The 25,412-nt window shown below is 39.0% G+C and overlaps 1 protein-coding gene across 25 annotated transcripts in view; it reads right to left on the reverse strand.

Moving 5' to 3' along the window:
• LOC138755198 (CLIP-associating protein 2-like) overlaps positions 1-25,412 on the reverse strand; it is a 378,019-nt gene that overhangs the window by 211,062 nt on the left and 141,545 nt on the right. For all 25 annotated transcript variants that reach the window (XM_069920727.1, XM_069920718.1, XM_069920728.1 and 22 more), the window contains 3 exons: positions 23,963-24,033; positions 21,679-21,771; positions 11,510-11,655 (listed from right to left, as the gene is read on the reverse strand). In XM_069920727.1, coding sequence (XP_069776828.1) covers positions 11,510-11,655; positions 21,679-21,771; positions 23,963-24,033 — 310 coding nt within the window. The remainder of the gene's footprint in view (positions 1-11,509; positions 11,656-21,678; positions 21,772-23,962; positions 24,034-25,412) is intronic.

A 25,412-nucleotide genomic window follows, 5' to 3' on the forward strand; every position in this document is an offset into this window, starting at 1 on the left:
GTCTAAGCTGTCAAAAAGAGTCTCAAGTTGAATCCAGAAACCGAGATGGAAACATCTTTAATTGATAATGATCAAGTTAATGTGGATGGATGGGGGTGGGGGTGAGGTTGAATGTTTTTCCTTGCTTGCCTGAACCATTATGTGTCATATTGTGGCAGGAGCCATGACCCATATGGTAGAGGGAAATGGTGCTGTTATATTTTAATTCAGCACTTTGTTTTTTGGTGGGGGGCGGGGGGGGGTTTAAGTAATATTTCTTTTGTTCGATTACTAATGAATTTTCCTTTTTTAGTTCTTTTTCTATATTTTTTCCATCAGGGACAGAGATGTATTCAGGAATCGGTTTGAGTTGATAAAGAGACCTGGGAGAACAGGATTGGAAGAGATTTTGATCTGGGATAATAAAGAGATATTATTTTTTTTAGTTTGAAATGTTAATGGGTAAACAATTCAAATAAATGAAAAATAATATTGTTATATAAAAAAGATGAAGATTGATATTGCATTTTTACAAGAAACTCATTTGTCAGGAAAAGAACATTCAAAATTAAAAAGGGATTAAGTGGGCCATTTCATCTTTTAATTCTAGAGCAAAATGAGTAGCTACATTAAAAAAAAATTACCAGTATAAAATTTTGATGCTATAATTGATCCTGTGGGGAGATGTTTTGATTGTCAGATTTATTCTGAAATATGGACACTCATGAATATTTATGCATCAAATGTAGATGATGAAGATTTTATAAAGAATACTTTTTTTCCTTTTAGCAGAAGCACAGGAAAAGGTTTTATTAGGAGGTAATTTCAATTGTTGTCTTGATCCATTATTGGATAAATCAACTAAAACAGTAATATGAGCTAAAGTGGCGAAGGCAATATTAAATTTTATAAAGCAATTACATTTATTTGATATTTGGCAAAAGTTGAATCCTAGAGAAAGAGATTATTCTTTTTCTTCTCATAGACACGACTATTATTTGAGAATATTTTTTATAATTGGCGCAGTTACAAGGAAGGATTAATAAAGTTGAGTATAAAGCAAGAATAATTTCTGATCATTTGCCACTTTTATTGATAAATTCAACATTAGAGGAAAAAGTATACCTGACTGATGGAGGTTTAATAATGCATTATTAAAAAGAGTAGATTTCTGTGATTTTATAAGAAAGAAGATTCAATTATTTTTTAAAGTGAATTTTAATTCAATAGATAATAAATGTATTATTTGGGAAGCATTAAAAGCATATATAAGAGATCAAAAAACAAGTTACTTGGCTAAAATTAAAAAGGAATATATAAAATCAACAAATTAGAACAGGACACAGGTAAATTAGAAAAAAAATTACAAAATAATCCTTCTGAAGAAAAGAAAAAGCAATTAATTAATTTAAAAAGTTCAATATAAGACTATTCTGACGTATGGAACAGAAAAGTTAATTCAAAACACTAAACAGATATTATGAATTAGAAGAAAGAGCTCAAAGTTTTAGCATGGCAATTGAAAGCAGAACAGACATCTAGAGTGATTAATGCTGTTAAAAAAATCTTCAGGGACTATTTCATATAAATTTTTTTATTCTGAATTATATCCTTCTGAATCAGAACATGATGAAAATAAGATTGACAAGATTTTTTTTTAATCTCAAATTTCTTTACCTAGTATGAATGATAGGGAGCAGAAAGATTTGAATGTACTATTTATGGCAAGAGAAATTACTGAGGTAATGAGATCAATGCAAAATAACACACCGTCAGGAGAAAATGGATTTCCTGTACCATTTTATAAGAAATTTAAAGATCTTTTAATACCTCCATTTATGGGGGAGTTAAATTATGCTATGAAGGTACATTCTCTGCCAGAATCCTCCTTAATTGCAATTATTACAGTAATTCCAAGAAAAGATATGATCAAATGAAACCAATATCTTACAGACCAATTTCATTGTTAAATGTTGATTATAAAATATTAGATAAAATGTTAGCAAATAGATTGGCAAAGCATTTACCAACCGAAATTAATACACATGGATCAAACTCAATTTGTTAAGAGTGGGAAAATCTGCAGATAATGTAGTGAGGCTTCTTAGTTTGATACATTTGGTACAAAAAAAGGGGAGGGCAGTGATTTTGGATGCTGAAAAGGCATTTGACTGATTAAAATGGGATTTCCTCTAAAGTTTTAGAGAAATGTAGATTGCATTCAATGTTTATACATTGGGTTAAAATGTCATATAAAAAAACCTAATGCAAAAGTACTGACAAATGGACAGATTTTTTGATTTAACAAGATCAAGTAGACAAGGTTGTCCATTGTCACCAGCCTTATTTGTTTAAGCAATAGAACCATTAGCTGAATTAATAAGACAAGATTCAAAGATTGTGGGTATTAAGATGAAGAAAGAACAATACAAAATACATTTATTTACAGATGATGTTTTGATTTATTTAAGATTCTTTAAATTATTTGCAACAACTTAAAATGAGAATAAAAGAATATGAAGACATATCAAGTTATAAAATTAATTGGGAGAAAACTGAAATTATGTCTTTCATTTATGGAGATTATCAGAAATGTAAGGAAGTTCTTGAATCCAGATGCCTATAGATCTTGGAATAAAATATTTAGGTATTTGTGTGCAATCAGATTTCACAAAATTATTTAAATTAAATTATTTATCTTTATTTTAAAAAATTAAAGAGGATTTGGAAATATAGAAATATAGTTTAATGTCTGGAAGAACTTTATTTCAAAATAGACTTATTCCATTTTCTATGGAAAATAAATTTTAAAAAATTTGATAAAATTGTGGTATTTAAGAAAATTAAAGACTGTTTTGAAGCCTGCAAATTTATTACTTTTAGTACGATGAAGGAAAAGTTTACTATATTGGAAAATACAACATTTTGTTATTATCAAGTTAAAACATTTTTCTGTGAAATTTTTGGTCAAGATTTAGTATTACCAGTGGAGACAGAAGAAGAATTATTATTATATACTAGGGATGTAAAGAAATTTATTTCAGAGATGTATAAATTATTACAAAAGCTCAAAAAGAAGTTCATAAATCAAAGACTTAAATAGAAGGTAGATTTAAATAAGCAAATAGATGAACGTAGATGGATTCAGATATGTAGAGTATGAAAAATACAATAAATGTGAGATATCGGTTAGTTCAATGTAATTTTATTCATCAGTTATATTTAACACCACAGAAGTTACATAATATGAATTATATTTATTCAGATTTATGTTTTAAATGTGAACAAGAAGTTGGTACTTTTTTGCATTAGACTTGGCAGTGTTCCACAAATGAAGCTTTTTGTCTTGATTTGGGTAATTTATTAGAATGAATAATTGGAGAAAGATTTCCACAGGATACAATGTTACTTTTACTGGGAGATGTTAGAGGAATTGAACCTAAATTAAAACTGAATATGTATCAAGTAAAATTTGTTCAAATCACCTTGGCAATAGCTAGAAAATGTATTGCTATAACTTGGAAGTTGGATACTGATTTGGGAATGGATAGATGGCATGCAGAAGTTCAGAGTTGTATTCCACATGAGAAAATTACTCATACATTTTGTAAAATATGGAGCTGCTATTTACAAACTGCTGGTAAATAATTTAGATGAATCTTGAATATACCCTTTCTTTTTTAGACCTCTATAAATAGTTATATGTTTAAAAGTATTGGAAAGTGAAGCAGTCCTGTTGAGGTTTTCTTGTCCCTCTTCTTTTTCTAATTTGTTGGGGGATTGAGGGAGGAGGTTGGGAAATTAATAGGAGGTTATTTTTTTCTTTTGTATTTCTTTACTTTTTTCTTTTTCATAAAATACCATGTATTTGGATTAAGTGTGAAATATTTTGATATGTTTGCAAAGTGGTCTCATTTTAAATAAAATATGAAAAAAAATGACAAACCCATCTACAGTACAAGTCCAAAATACCGGACCCTAAAAATGCAGACCACCTGAGAATCCAGACTTTTTGAAAACTCTCAAAATTTTTAGTATAGCGAGCTTCTATGTGCATGTGAGTGTGCATGCAGAAGTGCCATAGATGCACAGCGGCAGCCAGCAACCACATTTAATACAGGTACACAAAGAAATTAAATTGTATAATGTATTTTTTTTTACATTGCTCATTTTGAAACACAATTTTAAGTACACTTTTTCTTGTACTGAAATTTTTGTCAAGAGATGACTATATTTCTTTAAAATTATTTGTTTTGATAAATGAAACATGCTATATTTGTGAATGAATAAACAATCAAAATTTACTTGTTTGCATCTTCTTTATTCCTCCTTAAACTCAAATTTTAAAAGTACTGCCTGAGAGTCTGGAAAATCCAGACTAACTCATCCCCAAGCAGTCCAGAGTTTAGGACTTTTACTGTAATTCCTTTAAAGCAGGGTTGGCCAACCTTTTAATTTTTAATTTAGACATACAGTACAGTAACAGGCCATTTTAGCCCACAAGTCTGAGCTACCCAATTAACCTACACCCCTGATACGTATTTGTGGGCCTAAATGTCTAAATTAAAAATTAAAAGTTTGGCCATCCCTGCTTTAAAGGAAGCAAAATTAACCCATTTGGCCAGTGAAACTTCAAATCCATAGGAACATGGTTAACTACCATCTGAAATGGCCTTGCAAACCAATCAGATTGAGAACAATTAGTGAGGGCCATTAAATACTGGCTTCACCAGGAATAACCACATCTGTGAATGAATAAAGACAACTTGCAGTTTGTTTATCCATTGTCATCTGTCCATTCTTCCTATTAAAAATAATTTCATCAACATTTAAAAACCAAATTTACTTGAACATTTTTATATTTAAAAGTTGCTATTTGATTGGTCAAATTAATGTTGCAAAAGTGGCATTTACACTATTTCTTTGAAGAAAATACAAGATATGCTGGCTATTTGAAGTAAGAAAAGATGATATTGGAAATACTCAGCAGGTCCTACAGGGAGAAATAGAACTAATATTTCAGACAGATGAGCTTTCATTGGAATAATCCTGATACATTTGACCTGGTGGGCTCTTCTGGTATCCACTTTGATTTCAGGTTTCCAATATATTTTTCCTCCATTTTGAGTGTTTTCATCTCCTTCTACCTTAAACTTCTTTCATCACATTAGCTTAAATTAACAAGCCTTCATTACCCTTTCTCATCCCTCACCACCAGTTTTCTTGTCTTTCACTGTCTCAGATTTCTTGGTTTTCTCTACATTTCCCCTTATTTCACTAATTAAAGCATGTTGGGTTCTAATTTTTCTTAATTCTGAACTGACATGAACTGTTAACTCTATTTTCTTCCACTGAATATTGCCTGATCCTCTCAGAATTTCCAGTATGTTTTTTTTCTTCATGCTTTCAGCTTCTGCATTTTATTTACTTTTTTATTTTTTTTCTGTCACTACCCCATCACTGATGATGCAGTGAGAGTACTAGAACATTTGGGTGACAGTAAACAAAGTATACTTTAGGTCATGCCTTTTAATGATGAACCATAAGAAATGTGAAAAGATGACAAGATATAGGAGCAAAAACAGGGTCTTCAGCCCATCAAGTCTGCCTGCCATTCAATTATGCACTGATCCATTTTCCAACTCAGCCCCATGCCTGGCCTTCTCCCCATAACCGTTGATGTTCTGGGTAGTCAAGAACCCATCAATCTATCCCTTAAATTCACCAAACGACTTGGGCTTCACAATTGGCTGTGGCAAAAATTCCAGATTCACCACCCTCTGGCTGGAGAAATTTCTCTGCATCTTTGTTCTAACTGAACGGCCTTCAATATTGAAATTGGGCCCTCTTCCCACCATGGGAAATAACCTTTCTACATCTACTCTGTCCATGCCTTTCTACATTCGAAATGTTTCAATGAGATCCCCACTCATTCTCCTAAATTCCAATGATCATAGGCCAAGTGCCATCAAACTTTCTCATCTGGTAACCCTTTCAATCCTGGAATCATCCTTGTGAACCTCCTCTGAACCCTCTCTACTGTCAGCACATCCTTTCTTAAATGAAAAGTCCAAAACTGCTCAGAATTCTCCAAGTGAGGTCTCACCAGTATCATATAAGCCTCAACATCACATTTCTGCTCTTATTTTCTATTTCTCTTTAAATGAATGCTAGCATTGCATTTGCCTTCTTCAATGCCAATCCAACCTGCAAATTTACCTTCAGGGTATCCTGCATGAGGACTCCTAGGTCCCATTTCATGTGGGAATTTTCTAATTTCTCCGCATTTAGAAATTAGTCTGCCTTTATTTCTTCTACCAAAGTGCATTAGAGGACATTTTCTGACATTGCCACTTCTCTATCCATTCTCATCTGTCTAAGTCCTTTCTGCAGCCTCCCCTGTTTCTGTAACACTACCTCTTGCTCTTGGCCTGTATTCATTAGAATTTAGGAGAATGTGGTGAGGTGGGGGGGAGTGTTCAATGAAACATTTTAAATGCTGAAAAGTGTGCGAAGAGTAGATGTAGACAAGTTGTTTCCCATGGTGAGAGAGTCAAGGTCAAGAGGTCACAACTTCAAGATTTTAGAGCATCCACTTAGAAAAGAGATGAGGAGGAATTTATTCAGCCAGAGAGCATCAATTCTGTGGAATTTGTTGCGACAGGTGGTTGTGAAGGCCAGGTCAATTGGGTGTATTTAAGACAAAGATTGATAGTTTGTTGATTAGCCAGGGCATCAAAGGTTATGGGGAGGCGGCCAGGCAATGGGGCTCATTGGGGAAATGGATCAGTTCATGATGAAATGGCTGAGCAGACTTGATGGGCTGAATATCCTATTTCTGCTCCAATGTCTGATGATCTTAAAATACTCATTTAATTCCTCTGCCATCTCATCTCGCATTATTTTTTCTCCAGTGACATTTTCAAGTGGTCCTCTATCTACTCTCACTTCTCTTTTACTCTTTACTGTATATTCTTGAAGCTTTTAGTGTATTCCTCTGATATTATTTGCGAACCTACTTTCATCCTACACTTGTTCTATTCTTCTGACTTTTTTTAGCTGCCTTTTGCAAATTTTTAAAAACTTCCCAATCCTCTATCTTCCCACTAATTTTTAATTCCTTGTATGCAATCTCTTTTATTTTTATTCTAGCTTAGACTTCCCTGGTCAGCACAGTTGTGATATTTTTCCATTTGAAGATTTCCTCTTTTTTTAAACATGTATTTATCCTGCATCTTCTTCATTTCTTCCAGAAACTCCATCTATTGCTGCTCTGTTGCCCTCCTTACGAGTACTCCCTTCTTTGGCAGAGTGGGGGGTGGGTGGGAGGGAGAGGGAACCTATTTTACCATCCTACTTGTTTTCAAGCTGCTATCCATGATAGGATCTGTCTGAATAACCATCACAGTTTTTAAACAGACGGCTGCTTCTTCATGCAGAAAACACTTTACATTAATTTGCGTCATCATAATTCTTAAAAAGATAAAGTTACATTAAACTTAACATCTGTAAATCTATAAAGTTTTGAGCCATCAACAGTAGTAATTTATTTCACTGAATGCCTATACTTACAAACTATATCACTTACTCTATTATTACCATCCAGTTTGGTTCAATGAAGTGAAAAAAGGGTTGGTCAAGAATAGAACCTAGGAGGAGGTCACAAGATGTGGGGAGAGTAAGGAGGTGGATTCTGAGAGTTCCCAGGATTTTTGATTGCAAACAAAACTGCAACTGACCAGTCCAAAATGCCAAAAAAAAGAATGTGAGAAGAATTTTTTAATGCAACATGAAAAAAAAAGCAAGTCTGCAAGCAAGAGTGTGAAAGAAGCACCACAAAGCCTGGAATGCCTCGTGGTGAGGAAAATGGCGGGGCCACTCCAGGGACCGAAATTGGTACTGCAGTTCCAAAGGAGGAGCTCGCCAGACAGGGAGAACAGGTCCTAGATGAATTCCTAGCATCAATGCCCAGCAGGTACGGTGGGAAATCCCTCTGGAAGCCCCTGGAGAGAAGGAAAGGGCTGGGTGACCCCTCCAACAGCAGGATCACAAAGTCGGGCATGCTCGCGGTGGGTGCAAGGCCCGAGGTGAAGCGGGTGTCGGGTGTGGGGTAGCTGCGGTAACCCCCGTGGGGAACGAACCTGCCCGACAAAAGGGGAATCTGCAAGAAACAGGTGTTGTTGCCGGCACTAAGGGAGAGAGTGAAACTTACCTCTGCCTTGGCAGCAGGACAAGAGTGAAACTGCAAGTCTCAACGAGAGTCCCAACAGCAAGCGACTTCAGAGGAAGCAGAGGTGCCTGTGAGTCCAGAACTGGATCAGAGGAGGCAGGGAGCTCCAGCTGCAGTGAAGAGGGGTCCAGCAGTCTGGAGGAGGAAGAGTCCAATGGCCAGGGGAGACCCTGTGAAGCTATGAGCCCCAGGGGAAAAGGACTGTTAAGGAAAAGTAAGCAGGGTGGCTCAGAGCCCTCCCTGCAGGATGTAATTAACAAGCTAGGGCAGATGGATGGCAGACTCTTCCTAGCTGTGGACAAAAGTGCCCAGGACATGGGGGAAAAACTGGACAGGGTCCAGAGTACCCTATCTGGGTTAATGGGCAGGGTGACTGAGGCAGAAGAAAGAATAAATAAGAATGAAGATGATATCCATATTATGTCCAATAAAATGGAAAGGTTAACAAATGAAAGGGAGAGCATCTGGAAGAAGCTGGATGCCCTCGAGAATTATAGGAGGAGGAACAATATTAAAATAGTCGGGCTAAGGGAGAGGGTGGAAGGTCAGAACCCAGTGTGCTTCTTTCAAACCTGGATCCCTGAGGTCTTGGGTAAAGAGATACTGGGTGAAAGAATAGAGGTGGAGAGAGCAAACAGATCCTTCTTCCCGAAACGTATTTCCAGACAAAGGCGGCGCTCTGTTTTGGTGAGACAGGGAGAAAATATTAGGAGCGGCAGCGATCGGGGCAAAGAGAAGGGGATCTCCCCCTCAAATTAGAGGGGAACAAAATCTTTTTCTACCCAGACATTAGCTCTGCACTCCTGAAGGCCAGGAAGGCATTTAAAGTAGCTAAGAGACTGCTCAAGCAGAAGAAATATGAATGTGTGTTGAGGTACCCAGCCACCCTGAAAATGTTGCCAGAAGGAGCAAAGAAATTCTTTTACAGATCCGGAAAAAGCTCAGGAATATGCCGCAGGTTTATCCATGTCGGGGAGCACGGCAGGAATGTAAAGTCTGGTCAGAGGACCGCCTGCATTTAATGAGTAACAAATTTGACCCATGGAGGGATATAGACATGCCTTGGACTATAATAACATGGTGTTTTTTTTAAATGTTATCTAAATTGTATAAATGCAGAAGTTGAGAAAGAGGTTAGACTGAACAAATGAAAACTTGTCATTGTAGTTTTTCCTTGTGAGCTCAGGAGTTGTACGAGGGGTTTGTTGGTATCAATGAAGGTTATCAACAAAATAGAGGGAGGGAGGGAGGTAGTATGGGATTAAGGAGAAGTATGACTGTGAATCTCTTTTGCATTTTGTGAATCTCTTTCATGTTGTTTTGCTCAGTTATTTGAATTATTGCCTTTGTCTTTGTCTCCCCCTTGTTTTTTTTCTTACTCTCGCAGCTCGGTGGAATGGACCAAAGGTCGGATGGTAAGAGATTGGGGATGCGTGGGGGTGGGCTCGTAGTGAAGGAAGGGGTACCTTGGGAAGAATCTGGGGATAATGACTAAGAGCATAAAAGTAGTCTCTTCTAATGTCAATGGAAAAGGGTATTGATACACATTAAAAAAAATGGGGGTGGATTTGGCCTTTCTTCAAGAGACACACTTAACTGAGCGGGAACATAAAAAATTAAAAAGAGAGTGGGTGGGCCAGGTTATATTCTCCTTGTTTGGCTCAAAAGCAAGGTGAGTGGCTCCATGATGGAGTCAGATGTATAGAGGACTTTTATGAGTAAGGGCAATTAATGTCATTTGAACAGCTTAAAAATAAATATGATTTTCCGAATAAAACATTCCACTGCTATCTTCAAATAAGGTCTTTTCTATGGGACGTATTAGGTCCAGGTATGGTCCTACCTCGTTGTAATAGCATAGAGGCCCTAATTCGAAGGGGGATTGGTAAGAAATTTATTTCAGCAACGTATTACCTGTTCCAGTCAGAGGGACCCAAACCGGGCCTTCATAGGTCGAGAGAAAGATGGGAGTCGGACTTGGGTATTACAATTGATGAGAGGTGCTGGTCCGACCTGTGCTGGGAAAGTATGACCAGGAACCACGTTTTGTACCAGTTGTACATAAACGCAGCAGAAAATCCATAGATCAAAGCCAGAACTCCTGGACAAATGCTTCAGGTGTGGTGTTGCAGCCGAGACCTTTGTACATGCAACCTCGTGTGCCAAGGTGAGGCCCTTTGGGTGGATCTAGGCCAAGTTCTGGAAAAAAGTATGGGTAAACAGTCCCCTCAGGACCCAGAGGTGTTCCTGCTGGGGAATATAATGGACATAAGGCTTACAATGAAGTTGTCCAAATTTCAAATCCAATTTGTGTTAATCGCATTGGCAGTGGCCAGGAACTGGATTGCGGTGACCTGGAAGTCAAACACTATTCTTAGTATCGAGCAATGGAACAAAGAAATGCAAAGTTGTGTTCCCCTGGAGAAAATAACTTACAATCTGAGAAACAAGTACAGCACCTTTCGGAAGATTTGGCAGCCATACATAGGTGCACGGAAGTGATTGTTCTACCATTCCCTGCTGTGCTCCCTCTCTCCCGCACTGATCCCGATCTAGGAAAGTCAAGAATGAGCACGGACCCAGAAGCCGTCCATTGAGCCGCGATGGTCCCTGTTTCTTTTCTCCTTTCTTTTTATTATTATTCTTATTCTTATTCATTTCCTTAATGTTGGTGTTTGTTATTGTTATCGACATTGGAGTATGAACGAATTGTTTAGTTTTATAGGTGGGGGAAGGGGAGTGGACAATGACGCGGGTTTGTATATATAGTCATAGAGAAAAGGAATATATGTACACGTATAGGAGATTGTGAACTGCCATCGTTGGCAGGTCACGGTATATGACTGCAAGCCTGTATGAAAAATTATAAATAAAATATTCAAAATAAAAGTACAGAACTGAGAGCTGAGGTGCAAACTTGTAAAGATTACGTCACTGAGGAATAGTGGAAACTGAATGAAAGTGATCACATCATCATCTAGCCAAATGTACCGTAGAAAAGGTGGTGCATGGTCTTTGACATCATCATGCAAAAACAGCAATAATTGCATACAAGCACATAAGGCACAGGGAAGTCCCAGAAACAAATTTGGACCAAGATAATCTGAAATAACCTGAAAAAGAAGCACCATGTGCAAATTTTTGGGCACTCATGAACAGCAAATCAGTTTCAGAAGCCAGTTTAATAGGAAAATTTAATCATTTTCCACAAGGGGAGCCCATAGGAAAGACGGGAAGCTTTATTGGAGATCATTCCCAAGTGCATTAAACAAGTCATAATACACATCCAACAATACTTACGCTACAGTAATACAGGCTTCTCTGACAACCTGTGACCGAAGATCTTTAGCTGATAATTTGAAAGCTCCTTCCAATAATCTTAAATGTTGAAAAAAACAGTCATATTCAGCAGCTCCGGCAATAAGTAGTGATCGAATCTTTTTGAGCTAAGAGGAAAAAAAAAGAAAAAGTCTTCATTTATTTGATGGCTGGGATTTTCTGATGATTTTGAAGTTTTAGTACTAATTAGCAGAATTGGACAGATGAGGAAGATAACTGGTTTGATCCCTGGTGTGATATGGTGATTGTGCTGTTACTGTTCACCTCTACCATTAGGTTATCATTGGGACAAAAGGTAATATGGCTCACATTTATATTCAATATCCAGCAAACACTAATGACAATATTCAAGTGTGGACATCAAGCAAGGGTTGTGTCAAATTGAAACACAGTAATAGCAGCAACAAGCTGCCTGTCAGAATATTGTTCAATGTTCTTAAATTCATCATATCTACTCAGTCAAGATAGTAAAGATAATTAGTTTCATTACCCAAATGGCAGAAAGGGAAAAAAGCATCAGGAAGAGATATGTATGAGTCAAACCTTTGTAAAATGGGGGCAAAGGAACACAATATCAATATCTGAAACAAAAGCAGAAAATGTTGGAAATATCATATAAAAATAGAGCATTTGTGGATAGAGAATGAGCTTATTTTATACCATCAGGTTCAAAAATTGCTGGAAGATGGGCAGTACGGTTGGCGCAGCAGTTAGCACAATGCCTTCACAGCAACAGTGATTGGCACCAGTCCGGGGTTTGAGTCCCGCACTGTCTGTAACGAGTTTGTATGTTTTCCCTGTGTGTGCGTGGGTTTTCTCCGGGGGCTCAGGCTTCCTCCCACTGTTCAAAACGTACCGGGGGTGTAGGATAATGGGGTGCAAATTGGGTGGCACGGACTCATGGGCCAAAATGTCCTGTTACCATGCTGTATGTCTACGTTAAATTAAATTAAAATGCAGGAGGGCTGACAACATCAATGGGTAGAAATAATCATTATATTAAGAATTGACCCCTTATCAAGACCAGATAGAAGGGGGTGAAATTAAGTATATAAAGGAAGAAAAAAGCTGGGGGACACCCCAGAGGTGATAGGGTATAGGACATGTAGAGAGATAGGTTCAGGGAGAACCCATTTGGAAGCCGGAAGATGGGACGAGTTAGAGAGTAAAAGAAAAAAAAAATAAGTACAGGAGTAGGTTTTAAAAAAGATCGAAACAGTGGTATCAGATGGTTGTGGGGATTATTAGAAAGTAGAAAACTCAATGTTATGAGAAACAGAGAAAGAGGGAAAAATCGTGAAACTGGGATGCAAAGCTGTGCAGTCCTTGAAAATATGATACAACAGACAACACGGAAGTACACACAGGACATGCATCATCTGAGAAGGCAAAAGTGAGTTAATATGGAATGAAGATTTTTACTCAAAACTGACAAGTTCTAACAACTGCACAGGCTGGTTATCTGAAGCAACTGAATGTTGAGTCCTGAGTACTGGAATGTACTGTGATGGAAGATCCTAATGTACAGGCAGTCCCTGCGCTAAAATATACAAACAACTTGTACTTACGAACTGACAAGCTGGTCAGAAGCAGAATGTCGTCAACACCTGATTCAAGCGTGGTTAAGTCAGCATCGTGAGAGTGTATGCTGTACAATGCCATCACTCAGCATCGCAAGAGAGTATGCTGTATGATACTCTCTCGCGATGCAGAGAAAGAGGGATGGCTGGGACAAAAACAAAGGAAGTCTGTTAAGACTTCTCACTTCATAAGGGTTTGCAGCTATGTGAGTTCAATATTCTGAGAATTTGTTTCAAATGTTATATTTCAGTTGTGCATATATTATCCCTTTCTATCACTTCCTGCCCTATTCATTTCTGCTTAATGTTTGGGATGATGAATAGAAAGACAGAAGAGATTATGTCAGATGCATATGACCATGAAGCAGCTAAGTTTAGTTGGTTTCTTCCATTCTTCTACATGAAAAACAAAAAAAATTTATGAAACATCAGGTGAAAAGAAGACTTTTACTCTGGGTGGAACAACTGTGGCTTGTGATCATAATAGGAAATCATTCTTAATGAAAGTTGGAAAGATGAAAACATGAACACAAGGTGATTTTTAAAAAATACACACAATGAGTTATTAGGGAGCCTTAAGCATCAATTCAAGGATGTAAAAACTTCATAAAAACTTTAAAAAATATTTCTTATAAAATGAAAAATTTAATGAGATCCTTGAGTTTTTAAGATGTCAGGCACCAAAACGGATAGTGATAGATGAAGGTCACCTCTTGCTGTGAAATGAAGACTGTTCCTGGATTTTGTCAAGTCAACTACCTTGATGAATCCACATTCAACTAAGTATGTTGAGGGAAAGGAAATGAAAAATATTTTGGGGTTTTCTCATAATTTTGTAAATCTATTCAGCAGATCACTCTTCAACCCAAAAATCTTTTTTTTTAAATTGACTGAACATATGGTGTGCAATTATATCACTCTGAAGATCAATCAAGCTCTCTTGAATTTCTGTGTCAACATCAGTGGGTTGTTCCTCAAATAGAAATAATATCCAATTCGGGATATTGAGGTTTAATTTTCCTATTGATATGTGTGTGTTTGCTTTAGGTCTTTCACAAACAGTAATATCATTGCCCTTTACTGCCTCTGTGTTCATGTTCACATTTAGAAATAACAAAAATTACCAATGTCGGATATTGCTCTAATAGGCTTTGAGCTTTTTAAAGAAACAATAGCTCCCTTACTATCAAGGAGATTATTATATTTATCCTGCAAGATCTTGTTTAATATATTGAGTTTGTCAAAGATATTTGCCAGATAAAATGTCTACCTTTGCATCCATGAGCTTTTCTCCATGCAAGTTATGAGAAAGAAAACAATTATGTCCCAGAGTGCAACAAAATGAAGACAACAATTTCCTTTGGACAGCTACCTCACCTCTGTATGCAGCAGCAGACATTTGGAAATGTTTGTAATTTTCTTCACACAGCTGCCAGAATAGACGGTCTTGAAGGGGATGTGATTTTATAAAGTTTTTAGTCTTTATGATAATTGAAAGCAAAACATTTAAACATCCTGCTAAGCTTTTAGCCACTAAGTGCTCCTTATGAATGACGCAATGAGCATTAAAGTCTGAAAGTATAATATCTTTCAGGCATGTGTGTGGAGGAAGCATGGCCTCCCTGCCGTTTGGAATGTGTGCATTGTGAATGGTCAAGTGTCCTCCCCATCTGAAAGTTATCTGGAAATGACATCACCTGTCAGTCAAGGTTGGACTCCAGCAACTAATTAGTACACACCTTGCCACTGGCTAATTTAAATCACCTTGGGACAACGTTGGCTTAGCAGCATATATTAGCAAAGTATTTAGCAGCAGCAGATAGCACATTCGCTCTCTCTGCCTCATGATCCAAGCCCCAGACAGCTCTCCATGCCAGGTTGCTGCTGTGGATGTCACTGGAAGGGTTGCAGGTAAAGTATGCACTACATTGAAGCTGAGCTGTAGTATTGCAATAAATCAATACTTGCAGTGGAGCCACACCTTCCACCCCCACCACTCTGGACTCAACTTTCAGGCCGATAAATACTCCAGAACCCGTGTCAGGTCAGTGGGAAACCGTCAGGGGTGGAAAGAAAAAAGTGAGAAAAACGGAGAACACACGAGTGACTATCCCACTCAGCAACGTTTATGTTGTGTTGGATTCTGTTGAGGGAGATGACCGGACAGAAGATGGCCACGGGCACCAGGTCAATGGCAATGAGCCTGGCAGACTGGTGCAAAAGAAAAGGAAAAGGAGAAATGCAGTAGTTATTGGGGACTCCATTGTCAGGGGTACAGACAGGAGGTTCTGTGAGCCAGATAAGTATACCCGCATGGTGTGCTGCCTCCATGGTGCAAGGGTATGAGATATCACAAATTGGGTCCAAAATATTCTGAGAGGAGAGGGAGAGCAGTCTAATGTCTTGGTACATGTGGGTACAAACGATATTGACAAGAAAAGGGAGGAGGTAATGAAAAGGGATTACAGTGAGCTGGGACGAAAGCTGAAAGACAGGAACGCTAGGGTAGTGATCTTGGGATTACTACCTGTTCCAAATGCAAGTGTTGAAAAGAATGTAAGGATAAGAAAAATGAACGTGTGGCTGAGGTGCTGGTGTACAAGGCAAGGATTTGGCTTCTTGGATCATTGGGATCTCTTTTGGGAAGGCATGATCTTTACAAGAGGGATGGGTTGCACCTAAATCCAAAAGGTGTCAACATTTTGGCAAGTATGTTTGGTACAGCAGTGGGGCAAGATTTAAACTAATTTGGCAGGGGTATGGGAACCAGAGTGATAGGGAAAAGGGTAGGGAAGATAAAGTAATGGCCAAAAAAAGTAAAATAGGAAAAGTAATGTTGGGAGGAGAAAGTGAAAAATCAGATGGTGCAGTGAGTTTTCAGGTCAATGATAGTCTTAAGAAAATTACAAAGAAAAATAGTGGGCAGAAAAATCAAAAGAAAAGGTTACAGAAGTCACTAGATATTAAAAGGACAAAGCGCATAAGGGCACTTTATCTGAATGCCCACAGTATTAGAAATAAAGTTAGTGAACTTGAGGTGCAAATCGGTACCCATGCCTATAATTTGGTAGCCATCACAGAAACATGGCTACAAGGTGACCATAAATGGGAATTAAACTTTCAAGGGTATCAGGTGGTGCAAAGAGATAGACAGGATGGTAAGGGAGGTGGAGTTGCACTCTTAATCAAAGATGAGCTCCAGGCAGTAGTGAGGAATGATATAAGATCTAAAGAGCATAATGTTGAGTCCATTTGGGTAGAGATAAAGAATAACAAAGGGAAAAAATTATTGGTGGGTGTTATTTATCGCCCACCAAATAACAATAGTTTAGTGGCACAGGAAATAAATAGAGAGATAAGTGAGGCATGTAATAATGATACGGCAGTAGTCATGGGGGACTTTAACTTCCATATAGATTGGGAAAATCAAGTTGGTCGTGGGAGTCTAGAAGAGGACTTCATAGAATGCACCCGCGATAACTTTCTTGAGCAGCATGTTAAGGAACCCACAAGAGAAAATACTCTCCTGGATCTAGTGTTGTGCTATGAGCTGGTAGAGTAAATGATGTAATAGTCAGAGACCATCTGGGAAATAGCGATCATAATATTATTGAATTTCTCATTCAGATGGAAGGGGAAATAGTTAGATCTAAAACTAATATATTATGCTTAAACAGGGATGACTACCATAGGATGAGGGAGGAATTGGGCAGAGTGGACTGGGAGCACAGACTAATTGATAAAACAGTTGAGGAACAGTGGAAGATTTTCAAAGAAATATTTTGTAATGCTCAACAAAAATATATTCCGGTCAGGAAAAAGGACAGCAAAAGAGGGAAAAATCAACCGTGGTTAACAAAGGAAATAAAGGAGAGTATAAAATTGAAGGCGCAAGTGTACAAAGCTGCAAAGAGCAGTGGGAAACTGGAAGATTGGGAAAACTTTAAGAGACAACAAGGGGTTACAAAGCGGGTAATAAGAAATGGAAAAAGGATTATGAAAGTAAATTGGCACAAAATATAAAAACAGAAAGCAAAAAAATTTATAAATATATAAAACGGAAGAGGGTGGCCAGAGTTAACATAGGATCCTTGGAGGATGAGAAAGGAAAACTGGTAGCAAAAAATTAGGAAATGGCCGAGGCATTAAACAAATATTTTGTGTCAGTCTTCACGGTGGAAGACACGTCCAGCATGCCCAAGAGTGGAGTTAAGGATGCGAATGTTGGGAAGGGCCTTGATAAAATAGTTGTTACAAAGGAAGTAGTGATGGAGAAACTAATGGAACTAAAGCCAGACAAATCACCTGGTCCTGATGATATGCATCCAAGGGTTCTGAAGGAAATGGCAGAAGTTATAGTTGATGCATTGGTGGTCATATACCAAAATTCCTTGAATTCTGGGCAGGTCCTGGCAGACTGGAAGACAGCAAATGTCACGCCAATTTTTAAGAAGGGATGTAGGCAGAAGACTGGAAATTATCGGCCAATTAGCTTGACGTCTGTGGTTAGAAAAATGCTTGAAGCCGTCATTAAAGATGAAATAGTGAAGAACGTAAGGGTTCAATCAGGCAGACGCAGCATGGTTTTAGAAAGGGAAGATCTTGTTTGACAAACTTGTTAGGATTCTTTGAGGATATAATGGGTGCGGTAGATAGAGGAGAACAGGTTGATGTTGTATATTTGGATTTCCAGAAAGCGTTTGATAAGGTGCCGCACAAGAGACTTCTCAGTAAGTTACAGGAAAGTGGAATCTGGGGAAGTATATTGGCCTGGATTAAAAATTGGTTGTCTGACAGGAGGCAGAGAATCGGGATAAATGGGAGTTTTTCAGGTTGGCAGAGAGTGGTAAGAGGGGTGCCGCAGGGGTCAGTGTTAGGCCCACAACTGTTCATCATTTACATTGATGACTTGGAGGAGGGGACAAAATGTGGTGTAGCCAAGTTTGTGGATGACACCAAATTGAGTGGAAGAGCAAATTGTAATGAGGATGTGGAGAGTCTGGAGAGGGATATAGTTAAGCTGGATGAGTGGGCAAAGGTCTGGCAGATGGAGTACAATGTTAGTAAGTGTGAGGTTATCCACTTTGCAAGAAAAATAAAAGAACTGAATATTATTTAAAGGGTGAAAAACTACAGCATACTGTTGTGCAGTGGGACTTGGGAGTGCTTGTGCATGAATCGCAAAAAGTTAGGTTGCAGGTGCAGCAGGTTATTAAGAAGGCAAATGGAATGTTGGCCTTCATTGCTAGAGGAATTGAATTCAGGAGGTAATGTTGCATCTGTATAAGGTACTGGTGAGACCGCACCTGGAGTACTGTGTCCAGTTCTGGTCTCCATATTTGAGGAAGGATATACTGGCTTTGGAGATGGTCCAGAGGAGGTTTACTAGGTTGATCCCTGGGATGAAAGGGTTGACTTATGATGCAAGATTAAATCGTCTAGGATTGTATTCGCTCGAGTTCAGAAGAATGAGAGGAGATCTTATAGAAACATATAGGATTATGAAGGGTATGGATAGGATAGATGTTGGAAGGTTTTTTGAGCTGGCCGGGTAAACTAAAACGAGAGACACAGTCTCAAGATTCGGAGGAGTAGATTTAGGACAGAGATGAGGAAAAATAGTTTTTCCCAGCGAGTAGTGAATGTTTGGAATTCTCTAACCAGGGAAGTGGTTGAGGCTGCCTCATTAAACGTATTTAAAATTCAGTTAGATAAATTTTTACATGATAGAGGAATTAGGGGATATGGGGAGAAGGCAGGTAGGTGGAGTTAGGTCATAAATTAGATCAGCCATGTGGTCTACTCCTTTTCCTACTTCCTATGTTCCTATGTTCCCCACCCCTTCGATCAAGGAACCGGGAGCATAAGTAAGAGTCCAAATTTATAGTACGTGAGCGGGATTGAATACAAGTTTATCATTGTCAGAGTCAAACTGATGTCCAAAATCAACATTTATATAGTTGCTTAAGTGAAACAATGTGTGTAGTGTTTGAGCAAGGTCGAAAATAAGTTTACTCTTGTCAGAGCCTAACTGATGTCCATGGTGTATGTCTGTATTGTGCACTGTTTAACGTTCTCCACTTTGGCTCCCATGTGTTAATTAAAGTTAAGTGTGATTGTTACACTTGTGTCTAGACTCGTCTCTCTGTGAACTCACTGAACCTGATACTCTTCCCAACACAACAATGATGTATCGTCCAACCACTGAAGTGGCACCATCAGTTGTACAGGAACCTACTGTATGTTCTTGAATGGAATACTGCTGTCGTTTATGTAATTCTTAACTTCTTGGAAAATAGTCAGACTCTTAATAAGGGTTAAGTATCTGTTTTAATCCTTCGACTGCACAACATCTCTTCCACCACCTTATTTCAAGTCCAGAATCTGGCATAAGACATGAGAACAGCATCATTCCGTTGCAGAGTGGATTCATCGAATTGTAAAAAGAATTTCTTGGATTGCAATGAAATTAATTCTTTTTCAATGTCATTGCCATCTCATCATTTCTTCAAGAACTGGAAAAATAGTTTATTTGGCATTTAAGTTCATGATGTCAGATATTGTTAAGAACACTGAAGTCAAAATAAGTGACTTCGCGATGTTGAGCAATCAATTCACTTATCTTGCAGGATGCAAGAAGACCTTTTCTAATTTCTGTGATGTTTCAGTTTCAAGTAATATGGACCAAAGCTTTACAGCCTGCACGCTTATTTCCTGGAATTGAAGGCAATGGTATAAAAGAGGAAAACTACATGGAAAGCAATTCATTGCCAAAGCTGGTTCTATGTCAGGAAAACACCATCATGATGAGGTAAGGAAGACTCTCAAAACACTGATAATTTTCTGCAGTTATCCATTTCATTCTTAGCTGTCCCCAAATGTCGCCAACCTTGAAAAGAATCTCCCGCGACTTGGCAACTATACAGCAAAGCCCAGCAGCAAAATCCTTTCCTTCCCCAAAAATGTTTAATCCTTTCAGTTTCCATGTCTCCACCTGCCACCACATCAAGGATTTCAATTTGTGGCCAGCCCTTAATTGTGCTGTGGCCTCCGCGGGGACAGGGCTGCTCTAGTTTACATTGGGCTCACTCTGGCAGTGGAGATGGAGAAGGCCCAGGACAGACAGGTTAGCATGGAATGGGAAGTGGTGTTGAAATGCATGGAACCAGGAGCTCAGAATACCCAGTGCAGACAGAGCATTGATCTTTGCAAAAGGGACCCCAGGTCTACATTTTGGCATCACCAACACAGAGGAAGCTTCATTGGAATGCAGAAGATGAGGTTAGAAAAGGTGCACGTGAAACTTTGTCTCCAGTTGAAGAGCTGTTTTGGTCTCTAAATAGTAATGAGGGAGGAGGTCTGAAAGCAAGTGTTCACTTCCTGCAGTTGCAAAGGAAAGTACCAGGGGTCATGGAGAGGCGGGTGGAAAGGGATGAGCTGACAAAGGAATCATGGTGAGAATATGAAATGGGAAGGGAAAGATTAAGTGTCTGGTGGTGGAGTCGAGTTGCAGCTCACAGAAATTTCGGAGGATGATGTGGTGAATATGGAGGCTGGTTAGGTGAAAGGTGAAACAAGAGGATCCCTATTCCTGTTACGTTTTTTTTTCTCTCACTGTTGCTGCTTGATCTGCTGAATTCCTCCAACAGAGTGTGTATATCTCCAGATTTTAGGATTTAAAGGCTCCTGTCTGTCTCCAGGCAACAGGAAATGTTTGGTCGTTTTCATGGAAGTATGCTATATGGCAGTCAACTATTCTGCATTTGTGGAGTGCCTTTGTCAGTCAAAACAAATTTTCACAAACATCCTCCAAGGGCAAGTGTACATCAATTCTTTTCTTTCACTAACATTTGTTTTATGAGAAAACATGCCATGTTACCATTTTGCCTCAAGATGCTGCTGGACTACTTGAGAACATTCAAAGCTGCACATTGTGAATGAAATAAGAACTCAGTCAAAGTAAAGGGTTTAGTTAAACAGAAAATACTTTTCTGTATGGAGGTTAAAGGTCAGACTAGATAAGGGATGGCCAACCTTTTTAATTTTGACATACAGCACAGTAACAGGCCATTTCAGTCCACGTGTCCATGCTGCCCCGGTATGTATTCGTGGGCCGAAATGGCCTGTTACTGTGCTGTATGTCTAAATTAAAAATTAAAAGGTTGGCCACCTCTGGACTAGATAGTTCTAAATGAGTTATGCTCTAGCTTTGGAATGATCAAATATCCAATCCTTGACGAACTGAACACATCTACCCAAGATGCAATTGTTTTCGCTTATATTCTGAAGAGCTGTAGAAGTAAAATTTCAGTGTTTCACTGCATCACCCAGTTTCTACATTATTATTTTCATGAAAAGGTACAAATGATTAACATTAAATCAGAAGCAACCTGATGACCATGTGGAAACATTGCAACATGATCTCAAAAGGTCCAATTTATCCCAGTCAGAAGGAAGCTCTAAATATCAGCTTTTCAACTCCTGTGTGAGGGCAAAAAATATTATTAAATGTCAATGAAATCCTCCTCCACAACCATCATCACAACTTACAGCATTGGCTCGCTGATCCCAGTCATGCTTATCATCAGACAGTATTTCTCTGATTTTGTTCAATGTTTCTTCAAGTTCTCTATTGGAGAAAATCTGAAAAAGATGCGATCACTGCATCAAAAACCTGACATTCAATACATGTGTCAAGCAAATGATTGGGAGGGTAAGAGTTGGAAATTACTCCACTCATGTCAAAATTAAAACATTATTTTTTGACAAATCAGTAATCGTTAAGATGATTAACAAATTTTCATTTCTCTGATTTTCAAAAGTCAATTAATATGAAGCCTTTCAAAGGAGCTCGAAACCACGATAAGCAATTGGCTAAAGCTCAAAAGAATTGATCACTGTGATGTGTATTTTCTATCCAGCATTGGAAGCAGGCAAAATGCCACAATTATGATATCTATCAACTTCATGTGGAAGAATATATTAATTGTTTTTCTCCTCATGGATTCATTACATCCACTACATACCCTCCTTCTTCAAAAATACTTAATGCATACATGTAAAAATTGTAACATTAAGTTATTTATCTGTGCAAGAGCCCGTGAAAAATATTTTCCTTTCACAAAAAAGTCATTTTGTTTTTAAAAATTGTTTCACAACTTATTTTCTATATTACATTTTTCAGCCATAAAGAGTTTGGAGATCTTTAAAACTAATACTTTTATCCCCTCTCTTATTGGTTATTTTTAATAATCTGTTTTTTTTTCCTTGCTGAGGTTTTTGTTGCTCCCACAGTGATGTTACAACTTTATATTAAAAAAAATTGAAAGTTTTATTTGAGTAAAATGCACATAAACTGTCGTTCGTGGCAAGCAACTGCCACTAATTGAGAGTAACAAGTTTAATGTTAAAGAAAACAAGGCTTTTACTTATATGTCCTGTGGCTCCCAGGGAGTCTGTAGGACCCCAATGAGAATAGTTGGTGTAAATGATTGGCATAGACTCAGTGAGGTGTATCGACTATTTCCATGATGCACGTCTCTTGAATTCTTTGAATGAGAGCAATTGAAGAGAAAATAAAACAAACAACATGCTGTGGCCAAAAACAAAAATGCTCAACAGATCAGGGAAGAATAATTTGTGCAGTGGACATTTTAGATCAAGAAACCTTCATCATGTTATTCACTCTGTTTATTTGGTGGTACAGAGAATGAAGTACTGAACCAAACTAAAATAAATAATTGGAGTAACAGCATCCCTGGAACTTTGGTGTTTTTCTGACAGATTTTCTAGACTACTGGATTGATTTCCTTTTTATATCTCAACACTTTAGTTTTATTTTATATGCTATATAGTATTGTAAAACATTTTCCATTGCACCTGGTGCCTATCAGGGAAGGGTAGGGAACATCTCCTCTCAGTGGGATGCTGAATCACCAGGATTTATGAATCGAAAACTATCTGCTGGAGTAAGGTCAGTTGGTTGAGCAGCACCAGTGGGATAAAAAGGTGAACTGCTCTGATCCAGAACATCGACCCTTCTTTTCTCCCCACTCATGCTGCCTGACCTGCTGAGTTCCTCCAGCAGATCATATTTTTGCTTCAGATTCCAGCATTTTAAGCCTTTCGTTTGTCTCCACTTCAGAATAAGTGGAATAAGAAAAAGTGCCCTATCAACAGGCTGCTTGCTCACTGCCACCTACCCCTGCATCCCAGTATGTTTGCTGGGGAGAGTGTGCTGTGCTTGACAAACAAAGGTTCAGCATGGAGCCTGATCACCAAGGCCCTGCGCTCCCCTCAAAGCAAGCGATTGATCATCTGCTCCCCGTGACGGTGTGCCCTGATTACTGCCTTGGTGACTGGCTTCTCTCCCTCCCACCCTTGCGTGACTGTGGTTCCTGGTGTGCCTGGAGGTGGGGGTGGGGGTTGAAGCAGCCTGATCCTTGGCATGTGACAGACAGGAAGACGGTTGCTGCTATTGCTCTTGTGCGAAGAGGCTTCAGAGCTCAGCCATGCAAGGCTGGAGAGTTTCAATCGAGGTGAGTGAAGGCACACACATGCGTGTTATCTACAAGGGCCCTTGCAGGAGAAACCCATTCACCAACTTACCTGTAAATATACTATAACAATTTTTTACTAAAATCTCTCACTAAAATGGGGAGGAGGGGGGTAATTATATGCCAATGGGTCTTAGATGCCATCAAATATGTAACTTTTTTTCACGTCTGTTGCCCATATCGATAATACATTTTCCAAACACAAAATACTGACCTGAATCATGTTACCTGGTATGATGATTTTCATTAATTATTCTAATAAAAATTTAATCAGATACCTGCACAGTAGGCACATCGTTAAATGCCCTTGTGAAATCATCTTCATCCAGTGCTCCATCTTTTGATGTCCCTAAATTTAAAAAAAGGAAGGTCATTTCTTTTCACAATCAGTCTCGTATTTACTAATATTCTTGCTATCACTTAAAATAATTTACAAGGTACTGAATACAATTTGGATTAAAATTATTTCTGTAACATGAAATAAATATATTGTTGCACTTTAATGCAAAAAAAAACACTTGGGCAATCCTTGCCGAAATCAATTGTGAAAGGAGAGTGAATTCCAATTTTAATTTTCGTATTAGACAATCAAACTTGAATTGCAGCTGACAGATCTCTTTGTATTCTGTATGTACATAGTAAAACATAATTTCTCAAAGAAAACCAGAGGCAAATTATATATTTTGGTGTGAAACACAAAAGTCTGCAGATGCTGTGATTGTACTAAAAATACAATGCTGGAGAAACCCAGCAGGTCATGCAGCAATACTTCATTTGTAAAGATAAAGATGCACAATTGATATTTTGAGCCTGAGCCCTTCATCAAGATATGATCAATATGTAGACAGGCACTGAATAAGATGGGGGAGCCAGCAGGAAGGGGAAGCCAGCAGGAAGGGGAGCCAGCAGGAAGGGGAGCCAGCAGGAAGAGGAGCCAGCAGGAGGAGGAGCCAGCAGGAAGAGGAGCCAGCAGGAAGGGGAGCCAGCAGGAAGGGGAGCCAGCAGGAAGGGGAGCCAGCCGGAAGGGGAGCCAGCCGGAAGGGGAGCCAGCCGGAAGGGGAGCCAGCCGGAAGGGGAGCCAAGCCGGAAGGGGAGCCAGCCGGAAGGGGAGCCAGCCGGAAGGGGAGCCAGCCGGAAGGGGAGCCAGCCGGAAGGGGAGCCAGCCGGAAGGGGAGCCAGCCGGAAGGGGAGCCAGCCGGAAGGGGAGCCAGCCGGAAGGGGAGCCAGCCGGAAGGGGAGCCAGCCGGAAGGGGAGCCAGCCGGAAGGGGAGCCAGCCGGAAGGGGAGCCAGCCGGAAGGGGGGGAAGCCATCCCCCTGGCCCTTGGATCCTAACCCCCCAACTTTCCTCTGGCCTCTCCTGCCTGCCGCTTCCCCCTTCTGGCCTCCCCAGTCCTCAACCCCTCCTCCCCACTCTGACTTTCCCAGGCCCCCACTTTCTCTCCTCCCCTTGGTTCTCACAACACCCTTCCTCTTGTGCCCTCTCTCCCATATCCACCTATGATCTTGGGCCTGTGGACATGTACTCCTCCAATGCCCCTCCCCCCACCACATGATTCAGATTCCTGCTTACATATTGACCATACCTTGATAAAGGGCTCAGGCCTGAAATATCAGTGATATATTTTTTATCTTTCAAATATAAATGATGCTGTGTGACTTGCTGTGTTTCTCCAGCATTGTGCTTTTATTTTGGCTCTGGTCTCATTTATATCACTATGTAGTTCATG

Source organism: Narcine bancroftii, chromosome 2 (genome assembly GCF_036971445.1).
Source record: "Narcine bancroftii isolate sNarBan1 chromosome 2, sNarBan1.hap1, whole genome shotgun sequence".
Classification (NCBI taxonomy): domain Eukaryota; kingdom Metazoa; phylum Chordata; class Chondrichthyes; order Torpediniformes; family Narcinidae; genus Narcine; species Narcine bancroftii.